The 27396-nt window shown below is 46.3% G+C and overlaps 1 protein-coding gene across 1 annotated transcript in view; it reads right to left on the bottom strand.

Annotated features, from left to right (window-relative positions):
* Positions 1 to 20321, bottom strand: part of tfg (trafficking from ER to golgi regulator) — a 38611-nt gene extending 18290 nt beyond the window's left edge. The window contains exons 1-6 of the mRNA XM_036546023.1: positions 20217 to 20321; positions 17305 to 17518; positions 15431 to 15514; positions 5447 to 5593; positions 1752 to 1919; positions 327 to 473 (exon numbers count right to left, since the gene is read on the bottom strand). Of these exons, the coding sequence (XP_036401916.1) occupies positions 327 to 473; positions 1752 to 1919; positions 5447 to 5593; positions 15431 to 15514; positions 17305 to 17488 (730 nt within the window). The 5' untranslated portion in view covers positions 17489 to 17518; positions 20217 to 20321. The remainder of the gene's footprint in view (positions 1 to 326; positions 474 to 1751; positions 1920 to 5446; positions 5594 to 15430; positions 15515 to 17304; positions 17519 to 20216) is intronic.
* Between the last annotated feature and the right edge of the window lie 7075 nt (positions 20322 to 27396).

Genomic DNA, 27396 nt, shown 5'->3' with positions numbered 1-27396 from the left:
CAAAGGGAAACGAGAGGAAAGAGCGAGAGAGGAGACGAGCGGAGAAGAGGGAGAGGGGACAGAGTGGAAGAGAGGAAAGCAGACAGGGGGAGAGAAGAGAGGAAGAGAGAATGAAAGAAGAAATGAGAGAAAGAGAGAGGGTCTGAGGTAAAGGAAAAGACAACAGGAATAGGAATACTGCATAGGAAGACAAAGGAGAGAGAGATAGAGGGGAGTGTAACGGATAATAAGACAGAGAACAGGAAGGTAAAGGCCAGGATGGCAGAAGAGAGGAAGCAGAAAAAGAGGAAGGTAGAGTCAAGCAGGAGAGAAGACAGCACACTGACCATCCATGGCTGCTGGAGGCTGCTGCTGGGCCCCTGCATAGGGGGCCTGGGGCTGGGGGGCCACACCGGCCTGCTGGGCAGCTGAGGAGGACGAGGCGATGCTGTCAGGCGTGCCCGAACGCTCCTCCACGGGCCCGCTGGGGGGGCCTGACAAAGAGAGAGAGAGGGGCCAAATTCAACTCATTATCGCCACAGTGATGTGAGTGTGTCAGTGTCCCCAGCCCTCCTAAGGTCAGAGTGAGCCGGAGTCCATCTGGGTGGGTGGGTGGGGGGGGGGGGGGGGGGTAGTTACAGTAACAGCCACCCCTGCTTTGCAGACAGGAAGGGGCGGGGAGAGAACCCGGTGACTCCAAACAAATGTCACAATGGATCAGAGCCAACGCATGCATCATTGGCCCAGCGGCGTGCCACTCTGTAACTGCAAACGAGGCTGTGCTGATTCCAGAATCTAATCTGGCCGCGGTCCAGCACGTTTACAGTAACCGCTGCTCTTGGCCTCCTCTGGCTGGGCTGGCTTACGCAGCACTGAGCCCTGCTGGGGTGACCGGTAAAGCAGGCGTCCTGCAGTCCTGTCTGAGAGGCTGCCAGTCACCTGCCTGCTGTGCCCGATTCCTCCCTGTGTGTGCGTGTGTCAGCAGGTCGTCTGCATCTGGGTCAGTGAATCTTAGTACTGCACCAATTCCTGATGTGTGTGTGTTAAGAGAAAAAAAGCTGTGGTTTGCGCCAGGTGCCAGAGCTGGGAAAAATTGCCTGGCGTACAGCGGTAAGTGCGACCGCTTTTTAGGGCGTCATTCTGCGCCCGCTGGTGTAATCCTTAAATCGTTTGGACAGCCTGCCCTATTTACCGTGCCTGCTATTCCAGCCCAGCTGAGGTGAAACTGTAGGCCTGCGCAGACGTCTCTTTGCGTTATCGGTAGTACTATGATGGTGGAGTAAGCAATGGATGCCGCACACACTGCCAGTGCACGGAACAGCACGGCCCTGTTTTTCTCTCAGGAAAGATAGCATCATTTCCAGTCAGGGGAGGTGTGGGGTGGAAAATGTGCCCGTGCCAGTTTTGACAGGAAAAATCAGAGCACTCGATACCCAACACTGAAAACAGTCACTATCTAACAAGCATGCACACAGATGCTGGCAGTTTCCTGTCCAGGCCATTCAACCTGCGCAGCTGCTCTGACTAATATGCAGATCTTGCAGAAATTTGCTGGCTACTCCTAGTTCTGTGCTGTGACTGAGTGCTCTGCCGGCTGGACCATGCATGTTCCACTGCACTGACCCCAGCTCACCTCCCCGTCTGAGCTCTGTGTGTGATTGAGTGTACTGCCGGCTCCACTGCGCTGACCCCAGGCCACTGCTGCGCCTGGGCTGTGTGCTGTGATTGAGTGTGCTGCTGACTCACTGGCGCTGAACCCAGGTGACCCCTACCTGAGACCTGGTCCTCGGTGAGCCCAAAGGCGGAGATGACGTTCTTGCTGACCTCGTCCTGGTTCTTCAGGGGGTCGAAGGCCGACATGCTGGCGGCGCTGACTGGGACGGGCTGCTTCGCTGTGGAGTCTGGAGCCACGGCCTTCCCGTCGCGGCCATCCACCGCGTCTGAGAGGCACAGCAACACACATACACACACACGCGCGCACGCACACGCACACGCACACACAATAATACACATACACACACACTCAAACACACACACGCACACACACACACGTGCGCACACGCAATACACACACACGCACACACAATAATACACATACACACACGTGTGCATGCACGCGCACACACACAATACACACAATACACACACACACACACACACACACACAGACAAACATAGACAGAGCAAGCACAGTGCAGTTAGCTTGGAGAAAAGTACTTGACCATAAATACAATTATTGTTGTTTCAACATAAGCACATCTGTTGTATACGGTAAAATATTTACTCAAGCAAAATTTATGAGGAGAGAAGACGTGACATATTTTAAAACGATTGGTTTGAGGCATAAACAAACAAAAGGAAACACTTAATAAAAGTGTTTACAGTACTACAACAATTCCACCTGTTTATTACCGTCATGCGCCGCACTGGACACAAGCAAGCAGGGGTTTGTGGGTAACAGCCCAAAGCGGAACACATGGCACAAGCTGAACCCGTTAACGGTCCGGGGGATCAGAGGGTGAAACCACTTGGATCTGAGACAGCCTTGCCTTGTCATATTCCAATCTGTGCGATTACTGCGACGGACAGCGGGCCAGATGAACGCTCCGATCGACTGCGTTGCCTGACAGCGAGGATGCTGAGCGGACGCAGTGAGCACAAGTTCGAGCAATTATCTGCTGGAAAACGCACAGCGCTGAGGCAGGGACGAGGGCACCGACACACCGTTCTTAAACACTCACACCTCTCCCACAGATTTCCCTCTCAGAGCCTTTTTGGTCAGCTACGGGAGGGAGCTCAACCTAATCCACCTCTCCCAGCGCGATTATCTTATGATACACTAATTATATTGCTGTAGATTGGTTCCAGTGGGACAGGGGTTCGAACGACACCAGGCAACAATGTAAAGCACAAAGCTGATCTGTGGGGGGGGGGAGCATGGCCAGAGTCGACACAAAAATCCCATAATCACAAATGATTACTGGCTTTATGGGGATGCCTTCCAGAGGCAAAAATTCTAGCGCTCTTAAGCAACCAGTGAAATGGAGCAGGAGACCAGAGGCACAGGAGGGACGTAAGGTCCATCTGTGCGTTTCTGCACACAAACACCAGCTGAGTGTGTCAGAGGGGAAGGCTGCAACAGCCTGGGGAAAAGGCCTGCATGCATGCGCACATGCACGCACACACACACATGCACAAGCATGCATGTGCACATACACATGCACAGGCATACACATGCGCACACACGCATTTACATACAAACACACACATACAAGCACATTCACACACGTACATGCGCGAGCATACATGTATGCACATGCACACAGACACAAACACATGCGCACACACACACACACACACACACATGCAGGTAAACAAACAGAATCCTCACAATTCCATAAAGCTATGTGATTGGAGGGATGAGTCACGCAACCGAGAACTTAAACCATCCACAATACTCTGCTGCATAAATCTGTCCTCCAGCGGAATTCTGTGTACGTTCTCAAAGGCAGCTGGCGGCCAGCCATTCTGGCCCAGGTCCGTGCTCCCCTGCGCCGTAGGAATGCCGTGGTTTGGGAAACCCAATTGTACCCCACTGCTGCGATAAGACACGCCACGCCACGTTCAGGTCACGCGGCCCCACTGGTAATCCTGCCATCTCGTTCTCCCTGTGAGTCTCGCATCTCTGTCTTTAACTATCTGCACCTGGAGTGAATCAGATGTCTCCTAACTCTAGGTTTTTTATGCTTAGCCACTGCCTCAGCATCTAGAAATTCTCATGTAAATGGAAGGGATTTGGCTTGTGCTGTTACTGACCTGGCCTGCGAAGGCAATGACCCCTAGATCGCTAAAGCAGAGACGCCCTCAAGCATGCAATCCATATTACTGTCTCCCCCACGGCAATTTCTAAAAAATACATTACATCATGGGCCTTGGGGTAACTGTGGTACCCCTGAGCTATGTGAGCTATGTTTTCTTTTTTAAGACAGAGAAGTTATTGAAAAGAGAGAGAACTTCTGTTCTGTCAGACCGTGAAGAAAACCAGTAAAGGTCACGAAGAAAAAGTTTGGTTCTCACTCACATGCCCATGTCATCTATCAGATGGGATTAAAAAAGGAGACAGGCTGTTAGAACAAGATGCCTCCACTAGGGGGCGATCCCATAACAGATAAAGGCAGGCACTCTGGGGAATGCTATTACTGTGTCCAGCCTGTCCTGCCTGGCCGCACCAGTTCAACAGAAGCCCTCAGACCTGAGACAAAGCTCCCTTCCCCTGCACACACAGAGAACTCCACAGTGCGGGGTTTAATACGAACAAATAGGTTTTTTTTGGTTCTCATAAACCTGGAAAACTCCCACATGGGAGCCTCTGAGAAGGAATCATCACAGCTCTGCAGAGTCGATCAGGGAGGCCTCTTTCGAGCCCAGGCACAGTTAAAGTCCCCAGGAAGAGGTCTGGTTTCAGCCACGAGCCGCTCCGTGCCGTGCCGAGCACCTGGCAGCACCCCCGGCTCGCCTGGCGCCCACACGCGGCCACCAGCAGGGGTCCCGGACCCCTCTCCACCTGACGCCCTGATTTATGCACAAAGCCAGGGACCGCAATCCCCCACTTTGGTGGAAATCGGGGGGCAACAAAGAGCGGAAAATAACCTTCGGCTCTGAGGAGTGTGTGTGGCTCTTGGCGGGGGGGGGGGGGGGGTGGGGGAGCTTTTTAAATCCCAGGATTGCCGTGATGACAGTAAGATGTTTGTCCCCGATGGGGGATCCCTTAATCACTCTGACAGACAGGGTGGAACCCTGGAACTGCCCACTGTGGGATTACCCACTCAACACAAGCTCTTTTACAATGCATGTGTTTGTGTGCGTTCGCACCCATTATCAAGTTGACATAGAGACGCTTGCTTGGGGAAAACAAACTGGAGCATCAGTACTGCGATGTGTGCTGACCGGATTAGCTAAACTTCTGAAACTGTTGGCATGAAAATTGTTCCTTAGGCCACACTGCTTAGCGGTAATATTTAAAACACTGCTGATAAGACTACTGAATACTAATGTCCCTAGTGAAACTGCACAAAAACAGATCACGCCTGTGGAGAGGAACTTCGTGCTGCACCATGAAGGACCTGAAGACACAGTGGCACTGAAAAACTGCCTGCTTATGTTCTTTTGTGCTGGAAGTTGCTCTGGATAAGAGCACCTGCAAAATGCATGTAATGTAATGTAATGTAATGTAATGATTAGACTGACTTACTGGAGTCAATCTTAAAATGCTACATGCAGATGATACCAATGCTAGCACATGTGCATGTGTGTATGTGTGTTTGTGTGCATGTAGCTGTGTTTATGAAGGTATGTGTATCAATGTATGTGTATATGTACAGGTTTCTTTGAACATGTCTGTAGGTGTGTGTGTGTGTGTGCGCGTGCATGAGTGTGTGAGTGACTGTCCCAGTAAGAAACACTGTACCATTGTCCGGCTCACTGGCGGCGAAGCCAGGTTCCACAGGCGGCTCCAGGCTGTCCAGCAGACTGTTGACTTTATTTCTCAGTTCAATGAGCTCTCGCCTCAGGTACTTCACCTGGCTGGACTCCAATGGCCTTGGCTGACCATTCACTGAAATGAGAGAAGACAACACATATTCTGAATTTACATTGCAAAGAGAAGACATGCCTTCAAGACATACGGCCAAAAGAAGACACCTAACACATTACAAAGACAGGGCACTCAGCTGGCACAGAAAAGAGACAGACTCTCAACTCACACTGCAAAGAAAGGACATACACTCAAAACAGACTACAGAGAAGAGAATCCAACTGGAGGCAAAATTGCCAGAACCATTCAATTTGTTGAACTGGTTTGCTCAGATCATTTCTAAACCACAGACTTAATGCAATGGACTTTGAGTTAATCACAGAAGACAAACTTAAGAGGCCTAGAGTGGTGCTACTGTGTCCTATTCTGTCTCTTAACAGCACCTTCCCTTTCAAGTCAAAAACAGGGCCTAGCTTCCATTTCCTCACACCTTTTGATCCCCCTTGCATTTTTACCTCTGAGCGTCACGACACCTGAGTACAGAGCAGGTGCGTCGAGAAAATGGCACATAGAAGGACACTGGAGGAGGGTTCAGCCAGGATAATCGAGGCCAGTTCGCTTCGTCTAACTCACGCCACCCTCCACCAAACGCTGCAGCGCGTGCCTTGAGGTGATGAGCTGGGAGAAAGTGCTGTTTTGACTGTATGGAGGAACAGTGTGGGTCCCGGCCAGCGGAACCCGTGCCGGAGAAGTGCACCTGCTCGGAGGGGGCTGCTCCCAGACGCGGGGAGCATCAATCATGGCCGCGGCGCTTGCCGCTCGCCAGCGCCCTAAATTAAAAGAAAAGCATTCGTTTTCACTGGACGCCGCTCCGAATACAGGCGGGTGGGGATGCGGGCCAAACCCCACCATCCATCTCGGTGATTTAGTGCTCTCGGCTCGATCGCCAGGGCGAACTGCGATGCCGGGCCTCGTGATGGGGGAAAGCTAAAAGGGGGGGGGGGGGAAATCAGATTCCACGGGCCAGGAATCGAGCTAAATCCTCAGGAATCCTTCTCTGTAATAACAAAAGGAATTGGGGGGGGGGGGGGGGGGGGGTTCATGGAGGGGAGCTGAGTTATGAGGCAGCTCATCACCGTGGCGATCCCCGCCACTCTGCCGCACTGAGAAATGACTTTGAAGAGAAATTTCCAGAGAGCACAATAGGAGGAATATCACTCCCCTGAATCTGCTCCCCTGACTCATTTTTCCTGGATGAGCAATGGATGCTGTGCATTTGTATCAGTGCAAGTCATTATCTCTTTCCTCAGACTCCCAGGGCATCGATGCAACTCTGGTCCTTGACGGCCATGACCCAAATTGAGAGCTACTTCTTACTGGAAGCATCAGGACGGGTGATATTTTAACCCAAATAACGACCTTGAATAAACAGCAACATGATGCAGAAGACAGAGAATGCCTCATTACATTAAATTACATTCATTTAGCAGACTCTCTAACACAGAAAGAGTTCCAGAACAAGAGAACAGAAGTGTATCTATTCAAGTTAAATGAGCAACAGTGTCAGACCAGATTACCAACACTCCCAGACCAGAGTGTGAGCATGACACTATTCACGCTTCACTCCACGGGCAACACTTAGGTAACTGCGGACTGCGGTAAACAGGTGGGGTGGCTGCTGTCAAAACCCTCCATCGCACTTGAACCTTGGACACTGGTGACATCAGAATGAAAACACCAACACATCTTGAGAATCCTTCACAAAATGCTTGAATAACAGCTCCTGTTCCAATTAATCTGTGGCTCAAAGAAAAGTCTGGAGAGAAGACATTTTTATTTCACTGTGGTGGGGGTCCTATGCTGGTGGTAGGCCATGTTTTTGCAGGTTGGCGAGGCTGGGGGGGGGGGGGGGGGGGGGGATTGGGGCTAGAGGAATGGTGGGACTGGAGCCAGAGCATCGCGGAGAAAGGTTTATTGAACTAGCGGGACGAGCTATCCCGTTCTGGGTAAGTGGGATTAATAGGGTACGATCTCCTGCCCCACAGCTGTGATGTCACACAAATCACCACCCGCGCTCTGGGGTGCGGACATTCTGCTGGCCTCCCAAACCACCCCTCCTGCACCACGTTCCATCTCCCTCCCCCTCCCCCTCCCCGGTGGAGCTCCACAGCCAGCAAGGGTCAGGCGAAAAGACAGTTTTTAAAACCAATCCGATCGCTCCGATCCCCGATTGCTCTTCTTGCGTTGCGGCGTCTGGATTTCTCATCACCAGAACTCTTGTGGTTTGGAAACGGACGTCCTCTGAAGTGTAGCAAAGCACATTATTATCTTCTTAGCTTGTTTATGTACGCCACGAGTGCCAACCCCAGTACAGAAAAGGCTCATAAAGGAAGAAAAATAACAGGAACAACAAAGATGACTACTATATCTAGCACAGTCTGATATTAGCCATGTATACAGAGGCTACTTTTTGGACAGGGTTCCAGTGCAGACCAGGAGCTCTACACACCAACACAATGGCCCAGAACAGGACAGGACCAGGAGAATCTTGGGGACCAATGACTACAGCGGGGGGGGGGTAGAAGTGGTGCTAGAGGTCTTTCCAATCTTACTAAATAGTTATGTACTACTGACTATCGGGATAAGAGTGGAAACCTGATACATGTAAAATAATAAATGGGATGCTCTGCTATGGCACACAGGGCAGATTTTCAGAGTTGGTATGGACTGTGAGACTCTGAGCGCAACCTCCTGCGTGCAGCTCCATCTCTGATGCAGGGTGCACGTAAGCACCTGCTAACAGGCCACCCTCATCTTTCCCATCCCGATGCTAGAAGACCTGCTCTTCTTTTGCTTTTCGGAGCATTGCCCGACAGCGCAGTTGCCTGGCAATACTCCGGCAGTGCCAACTCTGCTAAGAGTCACTTTGCTACAAATAGCTGGACTGAGAGCTATTTGGTCCCCCAAAGACCAAAAAGAGAGAGGGGGAGAGGGGATTCATGAGGCTGTGTTCTGTCAGACACCAGCGTGCTGCATCTCTACCTGAATGGAGCCACGTCTTCCTTTTCTCCTTTTCTGCTCAGCTTGTTCTTCCCGACTGTGAAATTGCCTGCCTCTCCACATGGAAACAAACAAGCAATTCGACAAGTGGAATTTAATTTTCCCTTTTCATTTTCCTGCCCCTCCTCTCTCCACCCCCCTCCACCCCCCTACACCACACATCTCTAAACACCACTGACTGGAAGAAAAACAGCCATTTTCCTGTTTAGAATTTTTCTGCCAAAAATGATTTGAAAACAAATCAATCAAAACGAGGCCGAGGGGTGCCCAATCTTTCTAGCGTTGTCATTTTAGGCAATTCTTTTCAGAACAGCCACATTCTTGAAAGAAGCACTTCCACCCCTGGTGGGCATCCTGTTTGCACCTTCATTATGTGGTCACGCATTAGAAAGAAGGTTCCTGACACACAACGATGGCATCAGAATCGGTCGACGGATAGAAAATAAGATTGCAAACCCATCTGGCTCTTGAATGGTTTTGGAGATGAGAAGGTCCTTTTCAGGGTATCAGTGTCCCCTTCAGTGTTTTATTAGACTCACTGGGTCAGCATGGCAAGCGACAGCCTCGACGCTTCTGGCCGTAGAATGTTCAAATGTGGTGCGCAGTAACATGGTCCTGGCAGCGGATGGGCATTATCTGAGAGAGAGAGAGTTGACTGCTGGAGTCCTTGGGATGGGTGGTGTACACTAACAAAATTAAATGAAAATATGAATGAATGAATAAGGGTCCACACCAGAGGAGGGCAACCACTTTTTGCAGCACTTTGATGGCTTTCTCAGAAGGAGAAGACAATGTCCACCTTTTCCTGGGCAACTTCTGGCACTCTCTCACTGATGGAAATGACAGCCATTTCCAGCCACACTGCAAACTACCCCACAGTCTGCTGCGTTAAGTTGAGGACTAGCCTGAGGAGGGTTTCCTCTAACCTGCACAGGTGCTCACAGGCCCCATTGGAGCCTGGTAAGGCCCACATACACATGGCAGAAATGGCCACGCCTCACTAACTGGGACTCTGATCCACTCTTCCCTTCTGCTCCCTCTCCTCCGCTCAGGCTGAAGTCTCAGCGGACTCCTGTGAACCCCCTTTCTGAGAATACCAGATCCTGATTAGTCTCCCCGCTTTTCCCCTCCAAAAGAGAGGGAAAAAAAAACATGTGGAGTGGTGCAGGGAGATGAAATAACAATCGTAAATAACTGCGCTCTCGCTGACAACGCGCATGGGGCTCCCCAAAAGAAGCAATCAACGAGACGCGATCCAACAGGCGATCTATATTTCTCCGAGAATAAATTAGGTTAACAATGTGACAAAAGAGAGCTGAATAATTTACAGCAAGAACCTGGCTCCTCCACTCCCTTTTTATTTTTTTGAAACTTTTCAATAACTTTTTATTGCAGGACTGTAAATGCTTATAGGAGTAAAGTAGATGTGAGGGATTTTGTGCTTCTAGGTTTCCAGTCCTGGGTACAAAGACGTGCTAGCGTGGGGAAGAACCATCTATCATTTCAATGACAAACGGCAAAACTCCATTACGGTTTTAAATAATAAAACCTGACACATTAAAACAGGCAGGGATCCTAATCAGAGGCTATTAGTCTTGACTGGCTCCACTGCGGGCTTGTACAAGGCCTTTAAATCACAGCCGGCTGGCCAGAGGGATGGTACCCCCCTGTTTCCCAAGGACTCTGCTCCGCTTCATCGTCCCCAGAGCCCGTCACCTTTTCCGAAGGAGACCGGGGGGAAAATAAAGATAACTTGCAAAAGAGGGTACCCTGGTGGTGAGAGAGAGAAGTGTGAGTAAGCTCCTGTGGCTTGGCCTTCTGGGTAATGCCTCGAGAGCTCCTACTGTGGGACACAGGGGTGTGTGTTAATTCAACTGAAGAGGCAACTCCCGTCCTACTCTCTGCCAGATGCCAACACAAGCTGTATTCTGCCTAGGGCCCGGGCCAGCATTTTCAAACGCTCTGGATCCCACAGAAGTCACCACCCCCCCCCCCCCCCCCCCACCTGCCCGCCATTCCCATAATTCAACCATGTCTTCCCAGCACGAAGGCAGCAGCATCCATCAGTGTGGATGCTCTCGCTATTTGGGGACATATAAAATGGTTGGTAGAGATGCAGCTTCTGGGCAAGGTGGCTCAGGACACTCATATGGCACAGTAAAGCACAACCCCAACTCTTGTCACGAGACAGCTCACACTAAAAGATTGCCAGCTTTTTCCGCACCAATGCCACTAGCCTCAGGCCCCATTCCCACCAATGCAGTGTCAGTAAAGGGGTGGGACAGAGCCAGGATGTGTTCAACACCAGCAGCTGCCTCTGGCAACGCACATACTGTCAAATACACATGCAGGCAGTCCTAAGGAAGCAGCCAAGCCATAACACTTACCATAAAAGTTAACCTCATCAATGCATCATTCGCTGCACATGTCTCTAAGTAGTCTCCCATGTAATACACACACTGCACATGTGCCCTGTAATGTTAACTGACACTTCATTTTAAATGTATGTCTATCGACATAGTTTTTCCTCTATTTAGCTTCTATGTCTGTGAAGTGGATAAGCCTGCTTTTCTCTAACCCTCTGCACCCACTGGTCTACTACATTCAAACCTCCTCTGAGGTTGACCAGGTCCTGCAGAAACTCTAAAACCACAGCCTCCACTAGGCCCACAGCGTTTCATGGTCAGGAAGCCGATACGATCCCAGATTCTGGGCGGTTTTCTGAATGCGCTATTGGGCGGATCTGTCTTCCCCTTTACGCCCGGACCGAGGCGCTTCCAGAGAACAGGCCGGGCCAATCCGGCTCACACATGCCTCGTCCGCACGGTCCCACGTGAGGTCATCGTCCACGCACGTGTCATCGCTCCTGTGCGAGCCACAAATGTGTTTCAGAACAGCTGTCCGAAAACTGCCTTAAAAAAAAAAAAAAAATTCCTTATGCTGCTTTTTCTAATATTAGCAGGAACAGCGAGACCCATAACTGAGAACAGAGCCAAGTGTCGACAACACAGGAAATGACATCATTCGATTCGGGGAGGGAGTGGTGGTGGGCGACTCCTGTGTCAAAGCAAGTAAGAGTGAATGTAAAAATTCTGGCATAATCTAAACCAGACATATCCTTTGTGGAAGCTCACGTGAACAGCCCCGGCGTGTGCAATGCGCTCATGGTATGCATGCATAATCAAAGCATTCCATTCCGAAAGCTGGGAAAATATGGAACTGGAAAAACACGCATAAACATGCTTCCTTCTCTGTTTACACACAAACCTCATTAGTTCCTAAGGAAAACAGCTGTATAACTGATGGGTCAGCTAAGCTATGAGGTGAGTGCAACACGTGACCAGGCGTTACACACGTGGTTGCCATACACTGGTTCAGCTGTTATGTATAGAGCAGTCCCATGTTGCAGATGAACCATGCTCAGGGGAATGTGGCTCCAGATAGGGCCGGTAAGTCAGGTCTGTTAGAATTCTTGACTGCTTTATGACAGTTTGAGCGAAACTCTTCAAGGCGTGTGGCGCATCCGTGAACTGCTCTCTGTCTCTGCAAACAGAACGAATGTCGCGTCATGCAAACCTGCGATCCTATGACTCAAAGCTCCTGCCTGCGAGGGGTCCGACCTGCTCAGAACCGGCCGCTGTCCCGAAAGCTTTATCTCTCCCCCTGAGCGGGGCCAAGCCGTTTCCCTGGCTACAGACTGTTGTGTCTCAGAATGGCCTTCCCCTCTACAGAGTTTGTTTTCCTTGCGATTGCTCAGACAGCTTTTCCAGTGTGCTTTCCATGTTTTGCTTTGTCCCGGACAGATGGAGGGGGGAGAGCACCCACATCTGGAACAGCAGGCCTGTGAAGAAGGTGACACTGCACAGAGTTTTCCTCACGTGCTGGAAATGACCTTGTGGTGTCCTGGACCCAGGGTCCAAGTGCAGGAGCACCGCGAGCACCACAACACAGCCACACACACCCTCACACACCCACGCACACGCACGCACACATGCATGGGCACACGAATGCACACATGAATGCACACACGCACGCACACACACACATGCACGCATTCACAACAAAGCTTACATAGCTACATCCATATTAAAACAGCGCTGTGCAACTCAACAAAACAATATATATTTAAACTCCTCATAAACTCAGTGCAGCATAGCAAAACACACATACACACAGACGCAATGAAAACAACATAACAAACCATGCATTAACACACTGCACAATGCAATAAAACAATACACATTAACTCCTCGCTTCACAGCAGACCACCACAGCGAAACACATATAAACCCAGCACAGCACAGCAACACAGGCACACACATACCCACCAAACATACACACACACAGCAGAACACACAAAACCTACACATCAGTAGAAACATTAAGAGCACAATATAAAACAAATGTCAAATGCACTTAGCGACACAACCATTCAGGTTAGACAAAAACAACAATCAACAAAAGCATTCAGACAAAACAAATCTACCCTCACTTAAACAACCACTGAATAATGCCACTTTCCAAAAACACCTAAAATACACGCATTACAGCAGCTCGTTTGAAGCCTTTTACAGTTTGCAATTTTATCAACTTTTCCTACATATTGACTTCCATTCGGTAATGGCAACTTTACTTTGCCAACCAATGAGCTGTGATTTATAGTACAACTGCAAGCATTAGTAATAGCAACTCTGAAACATTTTCTGATAAATGTCTCCATACAACGTATGACCACTTATCATATTAACGCTTATTGACATAAAAAAGGGACAAAATGTATTTTCCATTCTGAGACCTACATCTGTGATCTGAATTCTCCTCGCTTTAAATCTGTAGGAAGGAGCCACTGGGCTTGCTTAATAACAGCGTTGACATTTTTGATGGATATTTTTACACCACTTTCTGACCTGATGGTGTTGGACATGCATATTTTTGCCAGGAAATGTTTCTAGGCAGATGTATTTTGGGGGTCAAAGCTAATTTATCATTAAGACACATTCAAACTAAAACCACTTAAATAGTACTTATGGTCCCCATTAGCTGGCCTTGGGGACCCTGCTTCAGAGCCCCAGACTGCAATGGGTAAAGATGGACTCATCCAAACACAAAGCATCATTTCCAGCTTTCCTGCGCTGCTGGGGTCTGGGGAGAGACGGCTGCACGTGTTGGAATGTAAACACAGTGGTAAGAGGGAGTCTGGAGGCCTGGGCTACGGCACTCACTACACAAGCACAGACACACACATAAACACCTGTACACACGCACGGACACTCACACAGGAAAAGACACCTACACAAGCACAGATGCTTACACTCACAAATCTTCATGCATGAATAGCTACATATACACAGACAATTACACCTACATCAACACTTTCACACGCAAAGATACTTGCACATGGGAAAAAATTTACACAAAGCTAATACATATGCACAAACACACAAAGACACCTACACCTAAGTACCCACAAACACTTACGCACCCCAACACAAACACACACACAAAGCCTTCCACATGCTCGCATGTGCGCATACACACACACATACAGATGCAGGTGGGTATTTCTCCTTCTTTGACTTGATTCTCGCGGTGCAGTGCCGGGAAAGGCAACGCCCCCCTGAGTCATGACGCACAGACGCCTTTACAAGTCACCCTAAGGAGGCCACTTGTTGCAGTAAAATAATCATAAAAACCTTCTCAGAAGAGAGGAGGAGGACATTTTCCTAAAAACACCTATAAAACAAGAGTATAAAATAAACGACTGCAGGCTAATTACTCTGCCTGCACAGCATCATGGGAAGGAGACTGGAGACCGGAGCTGGACTGGACTGCTGGAAGTCTGGACCCTCCAGCTTCCCGTTTGTACAAAGAGGGCACTACCACACAGTAACTCACTTCTTCCTGTAATTATTCACCACTGTATGTAAATGTTATGTATAACACTGTATGCTAAAGCACTGACTTGCTTACTGATAACTGTAATGATAGGGGTGGGGGGGGGGGGTTATATTTCAAAAACAGACGCCTCGCTGGTTACCAGCCTGACTTTCCATTCCCTTCCTCCTCAGAAACAGCTGTGGACCAGGAGGGGGAGGAGGGAGGCAGGAGCCTCAACTCCGGGGCCCCTGTCCAGCCAGTGTTGGAGACTGGGAGGAGAGGAGAGGCTGGGGGAGTGAGCTGGGAATCCCTGCGGTGCATCAGGCAGAGCTTTGGGCAGCTGGGAGCCAGGCATGCCTGAGGCTGACCGGAGGAGAATGGGAGTCGGAGCTGGGACTGTGTGGTGAATGTAACAAGGCGCAGCAGTGTGCTACGCTGAAGATGATCCTGACATATGCTTGATGAAACAGTGAGGAAAAACAACTTTCCTCTGACCTGCGATGAACACAATTATGCTTTGACCATCCTAAAACATTTCTCTTTCCAATCAGAAAATACCCTCTTGATAGAAGCAGGACATAAGTGTTGAGTGATGTTCTTTACCATATTTAACCTAAAGATTAGACACATCGGTGCACGGTATTAAAAAAAGGCTAATCTTATACTGAAGAGAGAATTCCCTTACAGCTTCAACCTTGGACACTGTCTGATCCTGAACTGCTGCTTATGATCATACAAGTTCTAGGTTTGGTGAGATGAACTTGAAAGACAATTCTCTATTTTGCAATGGAGTATGAGCACCTCCTAGTGTGACCTCGAGGTACTTGCAGATAAAAATGCCTTCTCTAGTCACATTGTTTGTACATGAGTAAGAATGTGTTCGTAAACATGTGACATACAAACCTGTGTGTATGAACATCCTTATCTGTGAGGGTATGTGCATAATAGAGATAGCGTGTGTGCGTGTGCACTGTGACTTACCGAACAGTGTAAGCTTCAGTATTCTGCTACACTGGATGGCGAAGGAGAGGTCAGAGCTGTCAAAAATGGTGATGAGGTCATCGTCTGTGGGGGAAGAAAGGATGTACACCCATCAGAAGCATAAACCAGACTCCCAATGATCCGCCAGCACCTGCACATTAAGATTGCTGTGGTCAGTAACTTTGAATAGAGGTTGCTGAAGCTCGCCCTCTGCTGGTCAACTGCTTGCACGGTCAGGCCAGGAGCCTCAGTTTCCCCAGACAGGGAGACAGGGTCAAATCGGGTAAACCTCTAAGCACTGACATCACCTCGCAGGACACCATTACGCTTTAGGCTGAGAAGTTCATCAGAGTAACACATTGAAACTGAACTGTGAAACACAGGAAGGTCCAATTTTATGACCATTTCATTAATTGACTGATTGAAAAGGAAGATTAAGGCCTCCACTTTCACTGACACAGTTGCACAGCATCAAATGCAAATTCAAATGAATTTCATCTGTTGTTCATTCCATTTTGTGTTCTGATGTTCATTTTTTCCTATGAGCTAATGTAGACCAAATTCACTGAGAGCTTCAAATCTGGGGACTAAAAGGCACGACTAAACCAGAAGTGTGACAAGATTAAAATCATCATTATCATTTATATTAACAGCAGGACAGTCTCATTTTGTTGTTCATTGCCACAGCATACTATAAGGTTACTTCTACTAACTCTGCCTGAGAGGCGAGAGAGCGTGTGTTTATTTTTACAATTCAGCTTAATCCGATCTCCTTGTCTTTAAGAGTTCTATTCTGTGACTCACTGATTATATTTATCAGATGAATGTTCCATCACTTTATAACAAAGAAGTTTCCTGCAACAACGCTATTGAAGTGACATCCATGAATCACACTTAGGCTTAAATTATCTGGTTTTAAGTGATAATTATAAAAACACCACCACCACAACATCTTTAATTATTCATCCATTTGTTCATTTATTCATTCATTTCTTGCCGCAACATGTGATGCAACATTGCAAAAATGCACAACACATTTTAATTTCAAAATGCCCACAAAGTCCAATATACATTGCCAAAATTTATTTTGTGTATGCACAAAAAATACATACTGACCAATGTAGCATACAGTATAGAGGACACAGTATATGAGTAAACCTGGGATCGGAAAGCTAGAAAAGGGGTCAAACGTGAAACCTGCCCGTCAGGACATACAGCGTTCGCCACATCTTCCTGTTCATTATGGATTTTGTATTTCAAACACATAAATATATTACATTTATTAAGACCACAACCAGATTTAATAATGTGCTGCTGGGCGTGGGTAGAACTGAAAACGGACCCTAGTCTTATTTTAAACAGACACTGAAGGGAATCTATGAAAGTCCTACGCAGGTAACTGAGAGCTTCTCTGAGAGCTTGGACTCAGCTGGTTGAGAGAGTGTTTCATGTGGGGCTTGTCTCAGGACTCCTGACTGCTCATTCCAATATTTGAACAGGATGGGGCTTCACAGTGAAGCCTCTTACAGGCCCCCCCACAGCCTCTTCCAGTGACAGGAAGCATTGAAATCAGGTCAAACCACCAGGTGATCCAATGAAAGTACAGCCCCGTTACTGCGCTCGATCCACAACTGCAATCTCTCCAAATATTAAATTGACAAAGGCCCAGCAACCAGAATGTTGGGTTTTTTGTCTTCCTTTGCATTATAAAATAGAAAATTCAGCTGGCACTCTGAAACCCACTGAGGCTTTTTTTTTTTTTTAAGAGCAAACTTCGTCCTTGTTTTCTTTTGATAATATGATTTTTGCCAGCCACAGCTGCAGCCTCGTGAAGCTGTGCTCCGGGGGCCACCCTGGTGCCGGCCTCGCCTTACCTTCGTCCTTGTACTTGATGGTGACCTCATCGGAGCTCTGCAGCTTGCCGCGGAAGACACGCTGCATCATGAGCAGCAGCTCGTCGTAAGTGATGTCCTCATTGTGGATGGGGATGCGGCGGATGTCGTCGCCCAGCTGGGCTTTGATAATCAGCTTCCCGCTGAGGTCCAGCTGCCCGTTCATGGTGGCGCCCACGTTTGACTGTTGGCACAGCTGGGCGAGAGGATGGGGCGGGGGGTGGGGTACATGTTAGCACATGCATGTTTGCGCACATACCTGCATGTAACTGTGTAGTCACATACTAACATAGAGCCCAAAGGCTGTCTGACCAACACAATGTGTAGTACAATGAATAACCAAGACACACTACTCCTTAAGCTAGTTAGAATGTCAATGCTGTGCACAATCTCAATGCATTTAAAAACATAAGTAGCACTGGCTCTGAGCTCAGCATCATGATTGCAGTGGTATCTCTGCCAGCGAATGTGTCACCACAGAATTCACCTCCTCACACAGTCACCTCTGAATTTTTTGAAGCTGAAAGTTGAAAGCCCAAATGCTAATGTAAAACAAACCACAGTAACTCAAAATGAACCTTCAACAAGAAAAATTTTAACAGGCCTACCAGACAATCTCCCCTTAAGATCCAGTTCCAGAAAATGCAAATCTCACATAAATGGTAAAACAGCTTGAGTGACTGTAGGAAAATTCAGGACTGTTTTCTTATATAGTGTGGACATTTTAAGGACAAATATGTATGGGTACTCAGTATGATTCCCTTACCTCTGCCATGTCCCACACTCTACACTCATCGGAACTGGGTTAACAACAGGCCTGCACAATACTAATGTAAAAATCTGAGTTACCCCTTTAAGAAGTCTAAGGTTCAAAGGTCAAAGGATGAGTTGGCAAGCGTGTGACATCCTTTAGATGGTGGACTCATGATAGGCCTAATCTTTGGGGTTGATTAAAGGCCTGGCTACAAACCCCATACCCAATACCCACAACTGATTACAGAGATTCCTTAGATGGACTCAAAAGGCTTAGAGCGGGGTTGAGATTGGTCAAACAAAAAAACAACTGGCTGGTCTGAAACTTATGACGAGATTTAGAGAAGGAAAGAGAACAAATGTAACACAGGCAATAATCCTGTCAGAGAAATCTAACAACATCTAGGTGTTCACTATGGTCTTCCAAGTTTTTTTCACTTGGCAAATGCCCTCATTCAGGAAGACCCAGTAATCCAGTTCTGAACCGCATCATTTTCACAGGTGCAACTCAGGTACTTTTTGGAAGGACAAGAGCGCACCATTAACAGAGAATGAAGCCTGATATGAGCAAGAAGCTGCTTGCTCATTACTATCAAGTATAAGGGGTGATGGAGGTGGGCACTATATGCCTCAGTCCAACGTTTCTCAATCCTACTCCTGGAGCCCCCCTGTCCTGCATATCTTCTATCTGTCCTTGCGCCAAACACACCTGATTGAAATTAGTGTTCTTGCTCTTGATTAAATCAGGTGTGCTCAGCTAATCAAAAGTGCCACTGAGGAGTTCCGTCAGGTAGGTAGAGCAGGGAAAGATGGAAAACGTGCAGAGCAGGGGGGGGCCCCAGGAGCAGGATTGAGAATCAGTGCCTCAGTCAATAAACTGTCAAATCGTCGGTATCTTTGTTTCCAAAGGCGCGGCCCACTTTCACACAAGAACTCAAGGTGATGATGACCCTCTCACCGAGACTCAGCGTTTCACACGCTGCCCGGCCATCTGCGCCACGTCTGACATCACCTGCTTAACCGGCAACGATACTCCGCATATTACTGCACTCCGTGCGACATACTTCATTCATCTGTTGTTATTAACAAACGTAGGAGCAAAACAGGACGCGCAGATTCAGAGGATTCTGTGCTTTAAAGAGAAAGCCTAGCCTAGCCTAACATCCACGTAAACCACACCATACAGTATACTAGCCAGGAAACAATGATTACATTCTGGTAGCTAGCTAACTGGAACTTGGAAAAAAATTACAAAGCTAGTTAAATGTGCTATCTACCGAACTGCCAGCTTAGCTACCATTGGTCAGGGCGTTGTTATCTAGATAACAATGAAAAAGAATTGAATATGTCATCTACCTACCGAAAATGGGTAACCCGGTGATGCGGTTTTGCTCATGTAATTTTAAAATAACGGCCTATGATGTGCCTAAGACAGCTAACTAGCTTGCCAGCTAGCAAAGTAAGCTAATGTTAGTGTAGCTGGGAAGCAAGATAGCTAAGTAGCGACCAATAAGCAGTGACTCACATTATTTACATGTCTACAGTTCCCATTGTCCCTTTTATTTAATGTACGATCCCCCAAACACCCCCGCCCCACAAATTCAATCGCGGAATTAATTCATCTAACGAGGTAGTAAGCTAGCTAGTCAAACATATCAGAGTTACACGTATGCAAAAATACCAATATAATGATAGGCCTTTTTCCCTGTGTCACAGGATGTCCAATCTTGCCAAATAATCATCCTTTCTCGGTCTCGTAGAAAATACAGATCTGAAACTAGGCTAGATCGCAAACCAACTTCCTGCGAAAAAATGTACCACGCTTCCCAAGCTCTTACAAGCGGCACAAGACTGGGTGTTAACAGCTAAATTATATAGATAAATCATTCGTGATCTTGCCATGACCCAGTTAAATACGTTTCAATAAGTGCATTTTTTCCCTCACACAAACATACGACAAATTTACTATGACAGGACATGTTATTTTACCTCGCGCCTTAGCACCTAGTTAGCTAGCTAGCTAACCTGGCTGACAACCAAGCTGGTTAACTAGCTACCTTTGCCACCTGCCTAAATTGAGATCGCACATCCCGCTATAAATTAGCTCTCCGTGACTAAGGAAAGTGATGTACTTCTCCTACCTGTGTTCTTGATCCCGCAATAATGGTGTCACGGCCAGGCCCGTCAGTCTGATCCTCCCCGCACCAGGAAGTCTTTTTGCCGACCTGGACGTGGCAAACAGCGTCACGCAGCCGCACTAGCTAGAAAGTACCGATCCTTACGAAAATCAATTCTGCACAGGACCTGCGCAGATGTTGTAGTTATGTAGTCCATGGATAACATGGAAGCGGGATCCTCCTGAATAATGCAAACGTTTGCAGACGACGAGTGAATGTATTATTTATTTGCTCATATGACACCTTTTACAAGGCGGCTAATATTTACCATCCATCCATTAATACCGCTGGATATTTACTTAAACATATTCAGGTCAAGTGTCTAGTTCGAGGGTACAACTGTGACGTACCGCTGGGAACCATTAAGCTTGTTGTTACAAGCCAATTTCTTTCACACTTCAATCCTGTACAAATGACAAGTTAATCTTGTACGACAATTTATGAACAATTTATGAAATCATTAACACCCCAGTATTATAATACTATGTATGTATGTATGTATGTATGTATGTATTTATTATTTATTTATGTGTTATTATTATTATTATTATTATTATTATTATGTTCTGATAGGGGTTTGGAGTTTTAAATTTCCTATTAATGCAATGGTCTATACTTTGAGGAGGACCCTTCCAGCAAACAAGCTTTTAAACAAAGTGAATGTCCCAATTTGGCACAATCTTGTCATTTTGACACTCATAATTGGGATTATATGCAAACTAAGTGTGCTCCCCCACCCCAGAAGAGATTCACACTCACAGCTCCCTTCACCCTCCTTCAAAGTATGCAGTATGCTGCAAAAATTACAGATGTTTACCTTCTTCAGGTTGCAAAAGCAATGGTCCACTGAATAGTATGTACCGTGTATGTTCACTGTTTCTTCAAGAAGTCCTTGGCTGTCTTGAGATGTTGGGAGTGCAATTCTGACTTTCAAAAACCACCGTTTTCCACTAGAGGGTGCTGTCATCCTAGTCTAAAATTTCATGTAGGGTGTGCTTGTGAAATCTACAGTAAGTGCATCATGAGCAGTTTAGTTATTTCTGTACAAGTTCATTAAGAATACAAATGTTTATGTATTTAAAATCAAATCAACATGTGTTATGTCAGATCTGGTGCTACTCAGTTTGATGAACTAACTATGAGACTGCTCAGATACTGACACAAAATGCCAGCATATTAGAGACATCACACAACACACGTATTTGTTGCCATGGTCCATTGTAGATATTTTGACTAATTACCAGTTGTATGAGGAAAATGATATGCTACAGTCAGACGTGCATTTCGAGTGTTGTTGGGAAAAGGGGGCTGGGTTAATTCTCCACAGGGGAATTGCTGGTGTTCTACAGATACACACCATGTGCACAGGAGTTATGTCTGAAAATAATGTGACGAATACTAACTCTAATATTACTCAGGAGTCATGCACTCTGCCCCATGATGACAAGTCATCTATGCATACCTTTGAACAAGACTGCTGTAAATTATGATAAGGATAACTCAAGAAATGTATGTCCTCACTGTTATACTCACAGTATGTACCATACACTCAAACTGAAGGCAAACACACTATGGGCCACATATATCAACGGTGCGTACGGTATTTATGAAAAGATACTTCCCGGGAAAACATGCGTACCTCTGCGCATGGTATCTGGGTGGCATACGCATGAAATTTGTAATTTGCAGATTGGCGACACCAAGAGGAACTAACGGTGATGCAAGTAAACGGGTCTTGCGTCAATCATTGATGAGTGTTATCCTATGGCGTCAGATTTATGTCAAAAGTCGCGAGCGCAGGAAACATGCTCGCAAGCGTATAAAACATTCTCGCGAGCGCAGAAAACATTCTCGCGCACAAAGCAGTCACCACGCGCGAGAGAATTTCTGCTTGGCGAGCGCTGGAGGGCATACGCGCTTGCGCGGGTTAACTCTGCTCGCACGAATCCACCTGAGTTTTGACAATTCGGGGGCGGAAACCAAGGGAGGCACTGGCTCTCTTATGATTGGTCACTTTCAACGCAGTCACACCCACACGACCTCCTTGAACCTTGATTGACAGCTTCCGTGAACTGAACGACTGGTGGGCAAACAACAGGCACAAGGGCAAGATGTGTACAGGTCATACAATGCAGATAGTGCTGAAGCTGAGCGCAAGGTCAGTATAGCGAGACAGAATTAATTTGATCTGAGGTTACATACCAAATACAGTCACTGGGACAATAAAGTGCTTCTATACTACCTAGGCAAAACGTGCTACAAATACAACGTAACTTGCTACAAGTACGAGCCAAGAATCTTAGATTTAAAAGGTCAAATGTCAAGGGTGTCAGTCTAGGTAGAGTCTGAGATGTCTTCAGCCCACGTCTGAAATTGCAAACAACTGAGAAATTTCAAACATTTCAAACAACTGAGTCCTGACAACAAGAGCTGAAGACGCAGTGGACGGAACAATGGCGGCGATACCTGAAGATTTATATTTAAGTGATACTGATAGGTAGCTTCGTCTAACAACCCAGCAATTTACTTACTCTGAAATTTGGCTGGAAAATGTAAATAGCTAACGTTAGCTAATTAACGTTAGCTATGCTTCCCTTATCATTCACCCAATTGCATGCAATAGACGTTAGAAGTAACGTTAACGTAAGTAAATTGCTGGGTTACTAGACAAAGCCAGCTAGCACTATCACTTACATGTAAATCTTCAGGTGTCACCGCCATTGTTCCGTCCACTGTGTCCTCAACTCCGAACTTATTGTCAGGACTCAGTTGTTTGAAATAACAAGCCTCTGGCCAAACAGTGTCTACCTGTCGTTCAGTTCACGGAAGCTGTCAATCAAGGTTCAAGGAGGTCGTGTGGGTGTGACTGCGTTGAAAGTGACCAATCATAAGAGAGCCAGTGCCTCCCTTGGTTTCCGCCCCCGAATTGTCAAAACTCAGGTGGATTCGCGCGAGCAGAGTTAACCCGCGCGAGCGCGTATGCCCTCCAGCGCTCGCCAAGCAGAAATTCTCTCGCGCGTGGTGACTGCTTTGTGCGCGAGACTGTTTTCTGCGCTCGCGACTTTTGACATAAATCTGACGCCATAGTTATCGCGCTAGGATGAAGTGACGAGGGGGAAAATCTTTTTATATAGTAAAACAGCAGGTTATCATTCTGCTATGCCTGTTTCTGCATTTTTTCCATCCTGCGGGTGGCAATATAGTGGCGTTTTGACTACATGCGCACAATTCCCTATACGTTACCTTTTCCATGTGTTTGTGCGTCATGGCCATAATATGAAATAGGAACATTTGGGACATAATGCCAGGACACCACCTAAAATTGGTCTGGTGGTAGGTTTAATGAAATTCATTGATTTAACCATGCAACAGCCTCTGAAAGGCTAAATAACAACACAAACAAAAACTACAAACAAAACTACTGTGTCAAATCAAATAATACATTTATTTCACAGCAGTGGTGAAGCCAGTATTAAGCCTGAGTGTCCTCGCACAATTTAGGGAACCGGAGCACTCGGAAGGTATACAAGACACAAAATAATAGAATTTATGAACGATTCTAACCACTGAGAGATGACTGCTAAATCAACAAAATAATAGCCGACAGCGCCAGGGTCATTAAGTTGAAAAAAAAAAAAAAAAGATCAGATCGTTTTGTCTCTCTTTCTAATCATGCCATGCATCTCTCTCTCTCTCTCTCTCTCTCTCTTTTCTCGCTATTTTTCCCCCTCTTGCCCTCTCGTGGTGCCGGGTGTGGATACACTGGTCCTGTGTGCGCTTATTCATTTTTTTTGGCCTCTCATTTAAAATCCGACCACTTCTTTTTCACCTCATCCACCGTACGCACCTCTGGTGAAGTTTCATTCATAGCAGTCACTACTTGCCACTCCGCATTTTTCCGTCGATTTGAAATGCCGCTAGTCTGGCCTCCAGAAAGGACATTTTTTCTCCTCTTTTCTCCTCTCCTCCTGGCTCACTTGTATAACACAAATCGAATTGAGTAGGGACTGGAACTGGAATTGAACTGATCTGGTGATCCAGTGGTCCCACAGTGCACCAGGAATCAGACACCATTCACGTCCCTGACACTGGCTGAGTGAGTCATTGGTGCCTAACAAGTTGCAGGGTGTTTGAGAGAGGTGAGTGGACCCTGTCATTACACCCACCCTTACCCCCATGGAATGAGGCCAGTTTGTTCTGCTGCTGTGAGGTCCTGGTCATCGTTGGCAGATGACACAGCCAGCGCAGAGCCCAGGCCGAGGGTTAGCCTGCACTTGGAACAAGCTCCTTATCTGTCTCGGGAGCCCCATTCTATCCTTGGCTGCAACTGAATGTATGCATTGTGCTTAAGAGCAAATGCACTTTGTGTAATGAAGGAAAAGTGAGAATCTGCTTCATTTCTAAGATGATACTTGTTTCAGGGCTTGTGCATGATTGAACTGAGTTAATGGTGAAAAGTAAGTTACATAAACTATAAATTATGTAAGGCGGCCAGCACTGTGGTGCAGTGCTTGGATCAGGCCTTGTAACCGAAAGGCTGTTGGTTCAACTCCCCACTGGGGCACTGCTGTTGTACCCTTGGGCAAAGTACCTAGCCCACAATTACCTCAGTAAATATCCAGCTGTAGAAACAGATAAAATTGTAACCTATATAAATCACTCTGGATAAGGGCATCCGATAAATGACAAAAATGTAATGTAAAGCATAATAAATATAAGACAGGCATACATTGACTGAGTGAGCAAAGAATCCAAAGACTGCAGAAGGCAATGATCAGAACTCCATATGTGTCTGATGAGCCTCTCTTTAACTGTGCAATCCACTGCAATCTCTGCAGGGGACAGAGAGAAGCTGGTGCCAAAAGCTGAACTGACCATTCATGTGAATGTAATAAAACTTGGGAAAAGGGTTGAACTTGTTTTCAATATTGAGAATGTAATTCAAATAGCTGTGATGGACTCAAACAAAGGAAAGTGGGTTCCCTTTTGCACAGTGTTGCTTGTGAGGGAACATGTGAATTTTTGCCTGATATTTGAAAATGTTTATCCAATGTTATCCAATGTTAGAACCTGAGCTAAATCTCTTTGGAGACCTGGATCTGTGTGTAACTTTTCATGCTAATAATATGCAGTCATTCATCTGGTGATTCAACAGGTGATTTTAATAGACTGAGAGCAGGAGATGTCATACAGATGTCCATGTGTACAGTACGGTAATCCACTTTCCAGCTGATGGACCTGTAGTGAAATCTGCCGTGTGGTATAATGGGAAAATTTGCATCCACACAAACAGCATGTTCTTATTCCATGCAACCTTCTCATGTCGATCTTAGTATTAACTACTTCCTCTCTGTACAACTGAAGCACATATTTGTATCTAACATGATTCACTTTCAGTTCAGTTAAACATATCTTTTTTTGTGGCATTGACACAGCAGTGATTTTTTACTGTTGAAAAGTAATGAAACACATTTTTTTCAAATTAATCCACCTTTATTTAAAAAACAATAATAATAGTAAAAACATTAAACTTACGACTTCATTTGGTTATATGTTTAGCACCATTGTCAGACAAAAGAAGAATTTATACATGGAGTTCATTTAATCTTAATTTCTTTTTCTTCAAAAGGCCCCTCTGTTTTTCTGCACATATACAAACTCAGGCAATCAGTAGTCAAACAAATAAATTACAGACACAAATAATGAGAGAAATCTTTTGGTCATTTAACTGTGCCTCACTCTGGGTGTGTCTGTGTGTGTGTATGTGTGTGTGAATGTATATGTTTGTGCGTGTGTCTGTATGTCAGCGTGTCTGCATGTGTGTGTGTATATGTGTGTGTTGCGGGAGGGGGTGTTGCTCTGCTGTATATAACTCTAATACTTTTTTAATGTGGGAACTTGGGCTGAACCAGGAAGCAACCTTTACCCCATCCCAAAACTGAAATTCTCGGCTTGCCTTTGGGCTCTCCCTTAATTCAACTCAACATCTTAACACTCGTCCAACATCTCTCATCTCAGTGCACCCTGCGAAAACATCATTCCTCACCTTTTTGCAGAGCTCATCTGAGGACCTCTTTGAAAATGACAAGCAATGTATTATATACATAACTCACTCCACCTCACTCTGTTTGAGTCCAAAAGCTCCAAAGGGCTTCCTCTACAGAACTTCTCAGCCTACTGCCAAGTCACAAAAGTTAGCTACATTCTGTTGAAGACAGTTATATCTACACATGAACATACACTGGCTGGGTTTGTACATCCTTTAGTGAAAACTCCCATTTGAAGTAAATTTGGGGATTGACTCATTGACTAATTTTATATTATTAATGTTATATGTTCAGATTGTTTGGTCCATTTAATGACAGTTTTCCCAATTAAGACATGGAGAGGGAGTCCAACTGTAACTGGAGGAGACACTGTACCCTTACATTAAAGCACAATCATAATAAATACATGAGAAACTATCACTGAAGACAGGGGTTTGAGGGACAGGGGCTATTGTATTGTCCAACAGGAACCGGCTGTGAAATTTGTTTTATTGTTTATACATGAGAGCTTTAGTCTTGCTGAATCATCAGGAAAGGTAATATTACCGCTTGCAGTGTGCTATGCACAGCACTAGTTGTTCTGCTTCTGGGTTACACTGAATGCAGTGGAAATGGACACACCTGTCTTCCTCACACCTGAATGATGTAGAGACCCTCAAACGTGCTGAGTTAACTGAAATGGCCTGAGGCTCCACATCAGCCCTGTGATGCATTGCTGTATAAGCCCATATGAGACAACAGATGGTGACAGGTATTTGGAGAAACACTCTGCACCTCCTTTTACTTTTCCCACTTTTATGCTTAAAAATCATGAGACATATTTCTTGTCTGCAAAAACACACTGCCCTCATGAAGCAATTCTTTCAGCCACTTTCCATCTCTTCCCTCTTCAGAGTGGACAGGTATGCAAGCGCTCCTTCCTTTTTCACTGTACAGATTGTCAATTTCAACAGCTTTCCATTCTTACACATTAGCACAATGGCGACCTTACTGTTCCTCTGAATAGTCTGTGCACTCTATAATGAATAAATCGCAATCCAGCTCTTCAAAGTAGAAAGACAAACAAACCAAGCACACAGGCAAACAATAACATATGT

This window comes from Megalops cyprinoides, chromosome 14, assembly GCF_013368585.1.
Source record: "Megalops cyprinoides isolate fMegCyp1 chromosome 14, fMegCyp1.pri, whole genome shotgun sequence".
NCBI classification, from domain to species: domain Eukaryota; kingdom Metazoa; phylum Chordata; class Actinopteri; order Elopiformes; family Megalopidae; genus Megalops; species Megalops cyprinoides.
The sequence above is the reverse complement of the archived record's forward strand: the minus strand, read 5'-3'. Positions and strand labels throughout refer to the sequence as shown.